Source organism: Coenobita brevimanus, chromosome 107 (genome assembly GCF_032717465.1).
Source record: "Coenobita brevimanus isolate Jiangsu-jjx chromosome 107, ASM3271746v2, whole genome shotgun sequence".
Taxonomy (NCBI): domain Eukaryota; kingdom Metazoa; phylum Arthropoda; class Malacostraca; order Decapoda; family Coenobitidae; genus Coenobita; species Coenobita brevimanus.
This window is the reverse complement of record NC_137060.1, coordinates 25,578,599-25,594,011: the sequence shown is the minus strand read 5'-3', so window position 1 is coordinate 25,594,011 and position 15,413 is coordinate 25,578,599. Positions and strand designations below refer to the sequence as shown.

The window sequence follows — 15,413 nt, the reverse complement described above, 5'->3', positions numbered from 1 at the left end:
GGAGTCAGCCCCTCCCTGCACTGTTGCCACGTTTCCGAGCTGACCTCTCCATCAGCGATGACCTTGACAATGTTTCCCTCTTGTGATCTCCGTTTTTCTAATACCCCCTATACCCCTGCCACCAACACCCCCTATACCCCTACCCCCAACAACACCCCCATCAACAACACCCGCTATACCTCCACCACCAACACCTCCTATAAATATAGACCCCCACCATCAACACCTGTATAATAATTAGCCGTTGATAATTGCTATGCTATTTTATTGAGAGCATACGGAAATGTAACCTACCGTACCGTAACTGCTTGACTCTCTCTCTCTCTCTCTCTCTCCTCCTCCTCCTCCTCCCAGGTGCATTGGGAAACATTCTACCCTATTGCTCAAACTCCCATCTGTCTTAATCCTTCCCACTGCCTTCGTTCCTAAATCCCTTAATTGATCTATTTTTAACCTAAGTGTCCCCACACCTTTTAAACCATTTACCTCTCTGTCACTATTCTCCACCATATGTATCAACTTGTATTATATTGTGTATAGAACTTTCATACTGTATGCTGTACTACTGTATAATGTATAAGAATACCCACTGTTTAGTGGAAATAAAGTTTTATTATTATTATTATTATTATTTCTCTCTCTCTCTCTCTTTCACGTGTCGCGTGAGTGCTGCCACCCCAGAGCTGTTTGATATATTTATTTTAATTATGAAAGGATCGCCTCTTCCCACTTTTATCCCTTCAAATTTTCTTGCAATTATACTTGCTAAATTAATTAGCAATGTTAGAAGTGTTGGGGAAGTAAATAATAATTAGAATATTTTTAGAGCAATACTGCCAAATTTTTATGCCACGTTTCTCTATTATCGTATAATATAGTATGCAGAATAGTTTTATTCTTCCTTGATACATGTGAGCACTTTCATTACAGTTTTATTAGTATGAGTTATGTTTATGTATCATTCCTACTACACAAACCACAGGCGTTATACATCGTAGGGTTAGGAAACATGGCAACAGTGCAGGGAGGGGGTGACTCCACCAAAACCCTACGTTTAGATTTGTCAGACTATAAGTGTGCAATACTCTCTACAGTGCAAGAAAAATTTGATGTAAGGGAAACTGGTGTTTACTACTCACATAATACCACTCAGGGATGAGCAACTGGTTATTCTTGCCTTAAATGTCTGGACTGAGTAGCCTAATCCTGGGCCCCTACACTCCTGACAGGGTAATAATAGACTGGATGATAGATTAACGATTAATTAATAAACAGTTAGGAAATAAAAGAAAGAATTCATACCTATCAAACTGGTAAAAGTAACAGAAATCTGTTTCACTCTGGCTCCCTTCCTGCCTCAATACTGTACACTTCTTGATATGATCTACAAAATCAATTACTTTTATGCAATTGAGCCTGTGTAGGTTTATATCCAATGGGTGGTTGAGGTTTACTGCTCATGTAATGCCACACAGGGATGAGTGAGACTGGTCATTCTCATCTTAAATGTCAGGACCAACTTCCCTAGCCCCGGGCTCCTACGCTCCTCATGGGGCAACATAAGATTGGATGATGGATGGATGAACCTTATATAATGAATCTGAAAGTAAGAGGTAACATAAATGCGTACTAGTGATAATTTGCAAATTTATGAATACAAATAAGAAACACAAGTAGTAAGTGTCAGTATAAAACATATATACAGTACTGGTCTGGTATATATATGAAATTTAAAAATACTTGATATTACTATGTACAATACTGGTACAAAATCAATAAAGACACACACACACTCAGACACACAGGAAAAATATTTCATCAACACTTACAATCACTGTAATATTTATAATTTACAAACTGTACATTAATTATCAGTGTATCCTTGTACTATTATACCTAATTATGTTGTTGAAGATGGAAAAAACGCAGTGGCACCATTACTAACAGGTGACTCCACCGCCCGTTTATACAAATGTTCTCAAGTTTCCACTCTATCCTCCGAAAGGAGGAGAGTGGAGTGCAGGAAAATGGCAACATCAGCCTGCATTCCCCCAGATTCAAGTTCAGATGAGCCTCAGTCACAACAGCAGCACCTCATATCATACTGACTTTGTTTCCTTTCATTTGCATCCCAGTCTCCCTCTCCTCCTACCATCTACAATTTAACAGCCCAATTAATGTCAGCTTGAGTTTATTTTAACCATCTCAGTACATGAGAAGTTCTTCCTAAAATGAATAACTGAAATAAAAAGATTCCACTGAAGGGGAGATTTCTGGATGCTCTTCAACTCTCCTCAGCTGAAATTCACTGCTGGACTAAAATTACACAAATTTAATGCCATCACAATGAAAAGGTTAAGAGAGAGGGAGGTGGGACAGTAAGTTAGATGTGGTGTTATGGAGATGAGCAAGTGAAGCAAGACCAGATGCTTCACTGGCCTCAAACCTCACAACTCTCTGGACATAATGGGCTTTCTTCAACACAGCAGGGCTCAAGGTGGTCTCTTTATGGTTTGATTTGAGCTCTAACACTCTACGTTCCAAAGCCCACCTCACTGACAGCACCACAATAGGGTTGGTTCCTTCTAGTGTGACTGAAACATAATCCTTATTTACTCTACATCTGATATCTACTCTTCCTTCCTCATGAAAGAGGGTAGTTTTGTGATCAGTTATATCAATATCTTCAACATTTATATGCTTATTAGGATTTAAGACCGATTTCAGAAGCCGCAGGTTCTCGTCACTGGCATCAAAAGACATGGATACTTTACATGGTGGGAGTGGTTTACTTCTCTTATCTGTGACTACTTTGCTAGCTCTGAATATTGTATCTTTCTGAATTTTGTGAAAATCGAAATCAGAACACTGATCTAAAAGTTTTTTTGTACCCAAAACACGTTCTGGAGTCAAGAAATCAACTGCATCGATTGTGATGTCACTAGCAAAAATTTGACAGACAGGAGTAGCTGCAGTCAGATGCTCAAGAATAAGGAAGATCTGTAGTGTGATGTCCTGTGGAAAGTTTTGAATGTCTGGGGACGAGAGGGGAATGGTAAAGCACAGTGCAGATTTCAGACTCTCCTCATCCACTTTTAGACTTAGGTAATTATTCTCTTTTGACTCTTGAGTGACAACCATAAGCTTCCACCACTTCCCATCCAGTTCAATGTCATTTCTGAGTTTCTGCAGATGCACAATGGCAATGTATGATCCTCTCTTCTCTAAGCTGTGTTCAACTTTGACAGATGACGAAAATATAGCTGTCTCTCTTTCATGAACCAACCTCTGTGCAAGGCTAAGTTGCTTTATGTATAAGTCAAGTGTCGCAATCTCCTTACCCTCTGTGCTAAGTAGTTTTGAACACCTCTGAATTCCCATCATTACACCTTCTAAAGTTTCACCTCCCTTCCTGTTCACCAAGTTAACATCCTCTTTACTTCCTTCCTCCCCTCTGGACTTGAGTTCATCCCACCGACAATGGTACTTTCTTCCATCACATGTAAGTAAAGCCACCCTATCCTCACTCTCATTTTCTATCCTAATCACACCACAATATTTCATCTTATGCCATTCAACATCAACAGAACCTTGTGGTGTTATGGATAACTTGCCCAACCAGGAATTATCCCCATCAGAAAATATTAAACTACTGGTATGACCACAAAATGCTACAGGTGATGCAGGAAGAGTATTGGTGTGCCAGTGAAGGATCTGTTTACCTCCTGTGTTGGTCTGGATCAGTGTGGGGGATGATGCTGTTCCTATACTCAGTGTTCCACCAGTGTCCACAACTGCCACTGTATACACACAGCTGTTTGCTGAAAGGAGAGAGGAAATTAAACTTATACACAGAGCTACCCACTGACAGGAAAGAAGAAAGAAATCATCATCACCATCATCATCTGGACCTTCTTTCCCACCCTAATGCAGGGTGAGGTGTAGCAAGTCCAGACAGCCTAAAGTTTGCCTAGTTCAATGGGCTATGCCTCCATTCACTCATCATTCAAGCCCAGGGAATCCTGGCTCCATCAGATAGGCCAAAAAAATGTCACCACATTCTGTAACTTCACATATACCTATCTAATAAGAGTCAGTCCAAGTGCTGTCACGTTAAAACTGGGGGCCAAATCCCTAGTTATGCGCTTCTCCACACAAAATTCATCCAGCCAGCTCAGTCTCTTGTCAGTCCCTTAGCCTCACCAACTTCCATACCTCACACACTCATCAACCATATCCCTCCTCCTTCTCCTTGGCCTACCTCGCCTCCACTCTCCTTCAAAGTTGCTCAGATATACCTTTTTCACCACTTTATTGTCATCTGTTCTCTCCACATGACCAACCAACTCAGTACACTCTCTTCGATTCTGGTGTCCACAGACTTCCTCACCATGCATCTTTCATGAAGAGGAAATAAAATACAGTAAACAAAGCTCACTGAAATGAAAGAGGAAATCAGTCCATCCAACCATCCATCATCCATTCCTATTCTGCCCCAAGGGGAGTGGAGGAGCCCTGGGTTAGGCAAGTTGGTCCTGAAGTTTAAGATGAGAGTGAAGGACTCAAACTCACACAAAAAATTCTTACAAAAAGACAAGAGGAAATCAACTGAGTTACTAAGAAAAAAGGAAATAAAAATTCAAACAAAGAGCTGCTCGCTGAAAGGAAAGAGGAAATCAGGCTTGCACATAGTGATGATCACTGCATGAGAAATATGAAAATCAAACCTATGGACAAGGACTGACCAAACGATGACGACCCAGGACCGGACAAAGGACTTGGTAATGAGTACATGGAATGTAAGAGGAGCGAATGATGAGGTGAAAGAGAGAGAGATTGTCCAGGTGCTTGAGGGTGCGAAAGTGGATGTATGTGGAATAACTGAAACAAAATGGAGAGGAGAAAGTGTGAGAGAATGGGCGTATGGATGGGGTATATGTGCAGGAGTAGATGAGAATGAGAGGGCAAAGGAAGGAGTGTGTATAGTTGTGAGTAAAAGATGGAAGAAGAGCATAAGACAGTATGGATCAGTTGGGTCAAGGATTGTGTGGGTAAAGTTGAAAGTTGGAATACAAATGTGGGCGATTGTGTGTGTGTATGCGCCAACGCAAGATCGTGCTAGAAGAGTGAGAGAAGAGTTCTGGACAAATGTGGAAATGTGCATGGAAAAGTTTGGAAGGAATGAGAGAGTGTTTTTGATTGGTGATATGAATGGTAAAGTTGGGAATGTGAAGGTGGATGGAATAGTTGGTGAGTGGGGTGTGCCTGCCGAGATAGATGAGAATGGGAGTGCGTTAGTGGACATTTGTGCTGGGAGGGGGGTTGGTGATAGCCAATACCCTCTTCAGGCATAAAATGATCCACAGGTATACATGGCGAGTGATGAGAAGGGTGGGTGGTGAACTGAATGAAAGGAAGGCAATGATTGATTATGTGTGTGTGGATGAAAGGATGCGAAGATGTGTAAAGGATGCAAGAGTGTATAGAGGTTGGGGGAGTGGACTTTCTGACCACTACTTGGTGGTGGCCAGAATTAGGATGCAAGTGAGATGGAGGAATAGAAGAAGGGAAAGACGAGAGGAAGGAGTAGTTGCAAGGAGAGTGGAAAGGTTACAAGAGGATGAGAAAAAGGCAGAGTATAAGAGAGAAGTGGAGGAACGATTGGGCAAATATGAATTGGAGCAGATGGGAGGCGTGGAAGGTGTGTGTAAGATATTTACAGAAGAAATATGTGCAGCATGTGATGTGGTGTGTGGAAGGAAGAGAAGGCGGAGGGGGTACAAGGAACAGCGTGGTGGACTGAAGAGGTGAAACAGGCTGTGGCACAAAAGAAGAAAGCATACAATGAATGGGTGAGAAATAGGGGCGTGGAAGAAGTTGAGAGGCGGAAGAGAGAGTTATATGTGGAAAGGAAGAGAGAAGTGAAAAGATTAGTAAGAGAGAGTAAGAAGAGAGTGGATGAGGAATTTGGAAGGAATTTGAGTGTAAAGTGGAGGGACTGTAAGAAAATGTTCTGGAGAGAAGTGAAAAGAGTAAGACAGGGTGGAAGTGAAGTTAGCAGGGGAGTGAAAGATAAAAATGGTAGATTACTAGTGGAGAAGGAGAAAAAGTGAGCAGATGGAGAGAACACTTTAAGGAATTGTTGAACGTAGAGGGATGGAAGTAATGCAAGTATAAGTGGCTGGGGACTGGCTGGGAGGAGGAGGGAGGTGAGAAGACAGGAAGAAATCAGTAGGATAGAAGTTGTGGAAGCAATGAAGAAAGTTAAATCGGGAAAGCCCCAGGAATTGATGGAGTGTGTGGTGAAATGCTGAAGCATGGGGGAGAGATAGTAGTAGAATGGATGTGGAAGATGTGCAGATTGGCCTGGGAGGAAGGTAGAGTCCCGGAGGATTGGAAGTCAGGTATAATTATTCCCTTGTACAAAGGAAAAGGGGAAAAAGAAGTGTGTGGTAATCATAGGGGCATTTGTCTTCTTAGTATAATAGGAAAAGTGTATGGTAGGATACTTATAGACAGAGTTAGAGAAAGAACAGAGAAATTAGTTGGAGAAGAACAGGGAGGCTTTAGGAAGGGAAGAGGTTGTGTAGATCAGATATTCATTTTTAGATCTTTAGTGGAAAAGTTTCTAGAGAAGGGAAAGAAGTTGTATGCGGCTTTCATGGATTTGGAGAAAGCATATGACAGGGTGGATAGACAAGGATTGTGGAAAGTGTTAAGAATATATGGAGTAGATGGGAAGTTGTTGAATGCTGTGAAGAGTATGTACGATGGTGCGAAGGCTGCAGTGCGTGTGGATGGTGAACTAAGTGAATTTTTCTCTTTGAAAGTTGGTTTGAAACAAGGATGTGTCATGTCTCCATGGTTGTTCAATCTGTACATGGATGGGGTAATAAAAGAGGTACAAGGTAGGGTAGTGGATGTTCGAGTGGCCCTGGTGAGAGAGGATAGTGTTTGGAAACTCCCTGTACTGTTGTTTGCAGATGATACTGTGTTGTTGAGTGAAGACGAAGGGGAGCTGCAAGGCTTGGTGGATGAGTTTGAGAGAGTGTGTAAGAAACGGAACCTAAAGGTGAATGTATGGAAGAGTAAAGTGATGGTCTTTGAGAGAGGTGAAGTTAGTGAATGTACAGCAAGGTTAGATGGTGAGGAATTGGAAAATGTGAGTACATTTAAGTATTTGGGTAGTGTGATGAGTAAGGATGGAGGTTTGGAGTGTGAAGTGCTTGAAAGGGTACAGCAGGGAAGAAAGGTTGCTGGTTCCTTGAAAGCAGTGATAAGAAACAGGGAAGTGAGCATGGAAGTGAAAAAGTTACTACATGACAGTATTGTGATACCAACTCTAACGTACGGAAGTGAAGCTTGGACATTGTTGGAAGGACACAAGTCAAGAGTGAGAGCAGTGGAAATGAGTTATTTAAGAGGAGCCTGTGGAGTCACGTGGAGAGACAGGCTGACGAATGAGGATATAAAGGAGCGTTGTGGTGTGGATGTGGATGTGATAGGAAGCGTTATGAGGAACACACTGAGGTGGTTTGGCCATGTGGAGAGGATGGAGGGCGAAAGACTGACGAAGAGAGTGTATGTGAGTGAGGTGGAGGGGGGAAGAGGGAGGGGGAGGCCGAGGATGAGATGGAGGGAGGGGGTGGAGAGGTATATTAGAGAAAGGGGTGGAGTTGGGAGCAGGGCAGTGAAATGGCGGGGGACAGGGCGACTTGGAGGCGATTTGTTTGTGGCCACCCCAAACGGGATTGAGGCGTCTGGCAATAGATAGATAGATAGATAGAATATCAAATATCCAAAATACTGCTTTTCTGCACTGTTTACACATTAAGTCTTTCTCTCCAACATTCTTACATCACATTCCAACTATCTGTACTCACAGATTACTCTAGCTTACTGTACTCTGAGTCAGGTTCAGAGAAGATTAAGATTGGGTAATGGTCCCCCACAAATATATACTAATGTGGTCATCATCATCATCACCTAATCCTGTCTTGCCCCTCGAGGAAGATAGGAACCCAGAGCTAGGCAAGTTGGTCCTGACATTTAAGATGAGAGTGAGTACCCTCACTCACCCCTGAGTGGAATTTGGTGAGCAATAAACCCCAACCACTCCTTGGATATAATGAAGGATGGAAAGACAAAAAAGGAAGGGAGGAAGGAGAGAAGGAAGAAAGAGAGGAATGGGTAATCACCCACGAGCAGCACTACATCCAGTGAGGATGTCTTTTTTTCATATCATCTTGATATCCACAGGCAATCTGAGCTACTTAAGGTAAGACTAGCCAAACCTGAGGAGTTAGAAACTATGCAGTTTTCATTAATCCTTTTTCACTGTTGTAATGCTCTCATAAACAAAATAGCCTGGAAACATAGTAGCAAGAACAACTTTGAAAAATATCGTATGTTACTGGATTGACGAGGTTACTGTAGGTGACATACTGTAAGTACTAAGTTCACCTTTCATGACCCCAGTCCAAACAACAGGCTGGACTGAGTGACAAACGTTGACACAGAGTTCAGGCATCTTCCAGTGCACTGCAGCCACCAGTCCAGATTTACATGCAACCAGAGCACACGTTGGGGTGCCTTGAGACACGGTTGCTTTGGGGTCGATCGTTATTTCTCTACCAAAAACTGCCATCTCAAGCTTTAGGTCCATCAGCACAGGGTATAATTTTCCACTACACTGTTCGGGATATAAAATTTTAGAATTAATATGACATACAATAAACTACAAAATAGTTGGTTACCACAGTACCAATGTTAGAGTAAAGAGGTTGTGGTCAAACTTAAAATGTAATTACAAGTAACATACACATACAGCATAATAATTCTGTAGAGGAAAGATTTCTCTGTCTTATTTGGATGTCTAAGAATATTACTAAACTGTATTTAGGAAAAGAAATGTGTACACATTAACTCTATGCTTTGTGAACACAATGAAAGCAAAATATATGAGAACAGTACAGCATAAATTAATCCTAGAAAATGTACTGATCAGTCTGAAAACAAATGACTCATTATTATACTGCTTTACCAGGAATTACAATAAATCATTAGTATGGATTGTCTGCTGTAACACTCATATACCTGTAGTACATGTTACAATCAACAAACCTGTCAAACAATGCCCAATTTATCTATACACTATCTAAAAGCTCTGACCATTATGATTTCCTAAAAAAAAAAAAAAAAAAAAAAAAAAAAAAAGGAGCAAAGCAAGTGGAGAGTAGAGTGGCTTAGAGAGGAAGGGCAACTTGTTCCATGAAGGCCTTAACATAAAAGAGGTCTTACGAAGGCTGCAAGATATATGAAAGCATGTTCGTGTCCACATTAACATATGGGTGTAAGACTTTGGTACGGGAAGAAATATCAAGCAATGGGAAATAAAACTGCTGAGAAATGTGTGTAAAGTGCAGAGAGTGTATCAGATGAAAACAATGTGATTTGCAAAAGATGTCGAGGAAGTCTGCTGATCAGGCTAAAAGAGAGTGTTTTATAGGATGCTGCCTAACCTGAGCATTTTAGCTTTGCATATGACATATTATTATATTCAGCTATGAGAAATCCTTGTCCTCCGATGACACGAAAGACTACGTAGGGACAGTTGATCATGTACACAGTGGTTCTGAACTTAGAGTGGTGGGCAGGGTGACCACAGCCACCCCAAATATAAGAGTTCTCTTTGGGCCACCCCCTAGGAGGGTTTTGTCACCTTAAGCCACCCCATTTTAAAAATCCTAGCTATGCCACTGTGAGTATATCAAACTTGACTGAAATGTGTAAAGCAAGAACAAACATGGCAACATTTTAATTTAACATGCAAACCTTTAAATATGTAAATGCTCACCTCCTGAGTGGTGACAACAGCTGTGCCCAGAACCTCACCGCCAGTATGTGAGAGCCAGTGCAGCCGCAAACCCAGAGGTGTTGTCAATAACACCAGGTCACATCCTGACAGCTGGCACCGAGACACTTCCTCAGCTCCCTCGGATGCCATATTCATACTCTCAACACCAACACAGTAAAAGAGAGTGAGTTACCTCTCGCATAGGGGAGCGAGTCATTTAAAGTCCTATAAGAAAAATTGGAACAGAGTGAGTCAACTTATGTACAGTATGGACGTGTATGTCATTGAATGTATTTTAAAGAAAAACCATAATCATCAATATGGTACAGTACAAGCATGTGTGACTAGTGGTTTACCTAGCAGCAAATATCTGGGCTGCATGACCTCTCACTGTCTTTCAAACTAAACCCTTGGTACCTCATCCCATGTTCTTCTGTGATGGTCATTTCATGCATCTTCAATCTTCAAGCATTCTCATACATTTCTTAACAAAATATCTTCCCAAGTCTCTTCACATGTCAAAACCACCCCAGCCAACCAAACGGCTCCTGGCAGGTACTTCACCAATTTTATGAAGGTGCCACAGCTAATGGAATAGGCAAGACCCTCATTCACTTGCCTAATTAAAAATAAGTAACTTTTTTTTTTTTTTTTTTTAATGTGTCCGACTCTTGGCATAGGCTTCACAGCCTGCTACCAAGCCCCAGTAGTCCTCCTGCATACAATATACCTCTACATGTCATCACGTCAGCACTAACACCCACCGTCCATATTGAAGACATGCTAGGCCTGTTTCATACAGAACTGGTGTATTGGTATTAATGGGGGTATTTTTACGACATATTGGTGGGTCTTCTGGTAGATCAGTATAGTCTGATTTTAATGAAATTCAAATCCTTAATCTGTTCCCTGCCCCAGCTGGGATTTGAACCTGGGTCCGGTAGGACTGCAGGCCACCTCTCTACCGTCTGAGCCAATATGTCACATTAATTAGGTATAACTGGCAATCAACAGAAATCGAAATGCAACTATCTCAAATTTTCTGGCAAAGTAAAAGGGACCGAGTCCTGAATAGAAAGCACTGTACTGTGCATCATCACTCAATATGGTGAAAAACACTTAACAAGGCTGTACAAAAAAGTCTCCACATAACTAATGTAATAGGAACATTAATAAGTAAGTTCCCTCACCTCAAGCCTACAAAGCAAACCTAAAAACTTGAGGTTCCAGTTCAGTAATGCAGCCGAGATATAGAGAATGAGGGATGAGAGTGCTAAATAATAAAGCAGAGATATATCACCTCCATGACTACCCAATACGAACTTTGCGTTTTTCCTGTCATCATTCTATGGTTTCATTTGACAAAGAGAAATCCACCACAGCAAACAGGTTTAAAAGTGGTCTTGAGTAACTCATTGGCCAAGAATTAAGAGTTTAGTTTGTTTTGGTTAGTCAAACAATTTATGTAATTTCAAGGATTTGGTAACAATCATGGAAATCTGGAAGATCTTTTCAGCTCAAAAATTCCATTTTTTATTATTGATTTCCCCCCTCCCCTATTTTTTGATCAAATTACTGGGAGTCTTAAACAAAATTTTTCTATTTCCAAATGCTTCATGTGGTACTCACTAAATATGGTGTGGGAGGGGATTCTACAGTTCCTACCTCCATCTGCTATCAAATACATATTAAAACTAGATTTGATTGGGTTGTTAAACAGAGATGATAACTGAGTATGTATAGTTGTGAGTAAAAGATGGAAGAGGAGCATAAGACAGTATGGATCAGTTGGATCAAGGATTGTGTGGGTAAAGTTGAAAGTTGGAATACAAATGTGGGCGATTGTGTGTGTGTATGCGCCAACGCAAGATCGTGCTAGAAGAGTGAGAGAAGAGTTCTGGACAAATGCAGAAGTGTGCATGGAAAAGTTTGGAAGGAATGAGAGAGTGTTTTTGATTGGTGATATGAATGGTAAAGTTGGGAATGTGAAGGTAAATGGAATAGTTGGTGAGTGGGGTGTGCCTGCTGAGGTAGATGAGAATGGGAGTGCGTTAGTGGACATTTGTGCTGGGAGGGGGTTGGTGATAGCTAATACCCTCTTCAGGCATAAAATGATCCACAGGTATACATGGCGAGTGATGAGAAGGGTGGGTGGTGAACTGAGTGAAAGGAAGGCAATGATTGATTATGTGTGTGTGGATGAAAGGATGCGAAGATGTATATTGGATGCAAGAGTTTATAGAGGTTGGGGGAGTGGACTTTCTGACCACTACTTGGTGGTGGCCAGAATTAAAGTTCAAGTAAGATGGAGGAATAGAAGAAGGGAAAGACGAGAGGAAGGAGTAGTTGCAAGGAGAGTGGAAAGGTTACAAGAGGATGAGAAAAAGGCAGAGTATAAGAGAGAAGTGGAGGAACGATTGGGCAAATATGAATTGGAGAAGATGGGGGACGTGGAAGGTGTATGTAGAATATTTACAGAAGAAATATGTGCAGCATGTGATGTGGTGTGTGGAAGGAAGAGAAGACGAAGGGGGGTGCAAGGAACAGCGTGGTGGACTGAAGAGGTGAAACGGGCTGTGGCACAAAAGAAGAAAGCATACCATGAATGGATGAGAAATAGGGGCGTGGAAGAAGTTGAGAGGCGGAAGAGAGAGTTATATGTAGAAAGAAAGAGAGAGGTGAAAAGATTAGTAAGAGAGAGTAAGAAGAGAGTGGATGAGGAATTTGGAAGGAATTTGAGTGTAAAGTGGAGGGACTGTAAGAAAATGTTCTGGAAAGAGGTGAAAAGAGTAAGACAGGGTGGAAGTGAAGTTAGCAGGGGAGTGAAAGATAAAAATGGTAGATTACTAGTGGAGAAGGGAGAAAAAGTGAGCAGATGGAGAGAACACTTTAAGGAATTGTTGAACTTGGAGGATGGAAGTAATGCGAGTATAAGTGGCTGGGGAATGGCTGGGAGAAGAAGGGAGGTGAGAAGACAGGAAGAAATCAGTAGGATAGAAGTTGTGGAAGCAATGAAGAAAGTTAAATCAGGGAAAGCCCCAGGAATTGATGGAGTGTGTGGTGAAATGCTGAAGCATGGGGGAGAGATAGTAGTAGAATGGATGTGGAAGATGTGCAGATTGGCCTGGGAGGAAGGTAGAGTCCCAGAGGATTGGAAGTCAGGTATAATTATTCCCTTGTACAAAGGAAAAGGGGAAAAAGAAGTGTGTGGTAATCATAGGGGCATTTGTCTTCTTAGTATAATAGGAAAAGTGTATGGTAGGATACTTACTGACAGAGTTAGAGAAAGAACAGAGAAATTAGTTGGAGAAGAACAGGGAGGCTTTAGGAAGGGAAGAGGTTGTGTAGATCAGATATTCATTCTCAGATCTTTAGTGGAAAAGTTTCTAGAGAAGGGAAAGAAGTTGTATGCGGCTTTCATGGATTTGGAGAAAGCATATGACAGGGTGGATAGACTAGGATTGTGGAAAGTGTTAAAAATATATGGAGTAGATGGGAAGTTGTTGAATGCTGTGAAGCGTATGTACAATGGTGCGAAGGCTGCTGCAGTGCGTGTGGATGGTGAACTAAGTGAATTTTTCTCTTTGAAAGTTGGGTTGAAACAGGGATGTGTCATGTCTCCATGGTTGTTCAATCTGTACATGGATGGGGTAATAAAAGAGGTACAAGGTAGGGTAGTGGATGTTGGAGTGGCCCTGGTGAGAGAGGATAGTGTTTGGAAACTCCCTGTACTGTTGTTTGCAGATGATACTGTGTTGTTGAGTGAAGACGAAGGGGAGCTGCAAGGCTTGGTGGATGAGTTTGAGAGAGTGTGTAAGAAACGGAATCTAAAGGTGAATGTAGGGAAGAGTAAAGTGATGGTCTTTGAGAGAGGTGAAGTCAGTGAATGTACAGCGAGGTTGGATGGTGAGGAATTGGAAAATGTGAGTACGTTTAAGTACTTGGGTAGTGTGATGAGTAAGGATGGAGGTTTGGAGGGTGAAGTGCTTGAAAGGGTACAGCAGGGAAGAAAGGTTGCTGGTTCTTTGAAAGCAGTGATAAGAAACAGGGAAGTGAGCATGGAAGTGAAAAAGTTACTACATGACAGTATTGTGATACCAACTCTAAAGTACGGAAGTGAAGCTTGGACGTCGTTGGAAGGACACAAGTCAAGAGTGAGAGCCGTGGAAATGAGTTATTTAAGAGGAGCCTGTGGAGTCACATGGAGAGACAGGCTGACGAATGAGGATATAAAGGAGCGTTGTGGTGTTGATGTGGATGTGATAGGAAGCGTTATGAGGAACACACTGAGGTGGTTTGGCCATGTGGAGAGGATGGAGGGTGAAAGACTGACGAAAAGAGTGTATGTGAGTGAGGTGGAGGGGGAAAGAGGGAGGGGGAGGCCGAGGATGAGATGGAGAGATGGGGTGGAGAAGTATATGAGAGGGGGGTGTGAGTTGGGAGCAGGGGAGTGAAATGGCGGGGGGCAAGGCGACTTGGAGGCGATTTGTTTGTGGCCACCCCAAACGGGATTGAGGCGTCTGGCAATAGATAGATAGATAGATAGATAACTGACACAGCTGGGTATTGAATAATACCTCCCCCTACATAGTAAGTAGCTAATAAATGAAGTGTTTGCAATGGAAAAATCATGGAAATTACCCACTCTAATTCAGCCTGATAATATACGGTATAGCCAATATAAATATATATACATATATATAATCAAATTTTTGTCCTGAAAATTAATGGTACCAGAAATTCTTGGGTCAACTAGTAATTTTTGACAGTCCATTACTCTGATGGGTTTTATAACTAATCTAACCTTAACTATCTAATCTAACCTAACAAAGCAAGTATAACTAGTCTAACATAACCTAACTAGCCAATATGGGGCGTTACCAAAACTTTATGAATACTAGTTCCTGAGTAAAAACAAGAACCACATGTCTTCTTTCAATTTTGTGCCTAGAAACCTTTCAAATAACTGTAAAGAATCTAAATGGCACCTGGGTGTACATGTACATATTAAAATCTCTCCATAACCACGGAATGACAGTGACCAAGATACAGTACGGTAATCAAAACAGCAACCTTCATCAAGGCCAACAACCATGCCTTCATCTTATTTTAATTACCTTAGCATCAGAAAACTCTATCCTACATGTAAAGATGAGAAAATATATCACTATTTAATCAAAAGCCACAAAAACACCAATAACACCACTACCTTCTCTTCAAAGCTCCCCGCTCTTCTCTTGCTTATTTGTCGTCGACAAATCGTGGATTCACTGCGATGTAGTCCACTAACATAAACTACGGTAAATGATTGAAATACTTTTTGCTGGAAAGGTATACAGAGTACATACACATCAAAAGGTGGAGGGTCCTGCCACACACATTCAGCAATTTTTACAGGAACTGGTTACATCTCTGTAGCAAACAGACACGGAGAAATATACACTTAGTAGATCTAGTATACTCTACAAAATGTAAAGGAATTCATAAGATACATCACACATAGGAGAGAGAAGTAACACTATAGATTATTAATACGGTAGTTTCCCTTTCACCAGAC

At 41.5% G+C, this 15,413-nt stretch overlaps 1 protein-coding gene across 1 annotated transcript; it reads right to left on the bottom strand.

Moving 5' to 3' along the window:
• Positions 1-2,347: 2,347 nt before the first annotated feature.
• Positions 2,348-10,006, bottom strand: LOC145416748 (uncharacterized). The gene is made up of 3 exons (XM_080285673.1): positions 9,857-10,006; positions 8,464-8,692; positions 2,348-3,821 (listed from the first exon to the last, which is right to left on the bottom strand). Exons 1-3 carry the CDS (start codon positions 10,004-10,006, stop codon positions 2,356-2,358), a joined length of 1,845 nt encoding a protein of 614 aa, XP_080141799.1. The 3' UTR covers positions 2,348-2,355.
• Between the last annotated feature and the right edge of the window lie 5,407 nt (positions 10,007-15,413).

Excerpts from the sequence above, each read along its gene's own strand:
- LOC145416748 (XM_080285673.1), bottom strand. The coding sequence starts at position 10,006 with ATGGCATCCGAGGGAGCTGAGGAAGTGTCTCGGTGCCAGCTGTCAGGA. Across the intron at positions 8,693-9,856 it reads CTGTTGTCACCACTCAGGAG|TGTAGTGGAAAATTATACCC; the intron begins GTGAGCATTTAC and ends TATCCCGAACAG. Across the intron at positions 3,822-8,463 it reads TTGGACTGGGGTCATGAAAG|CAAACAGCTGTGTGTATACA; the intron begins GTGAACTTAGTA and ends CTCTCCTTTCAG.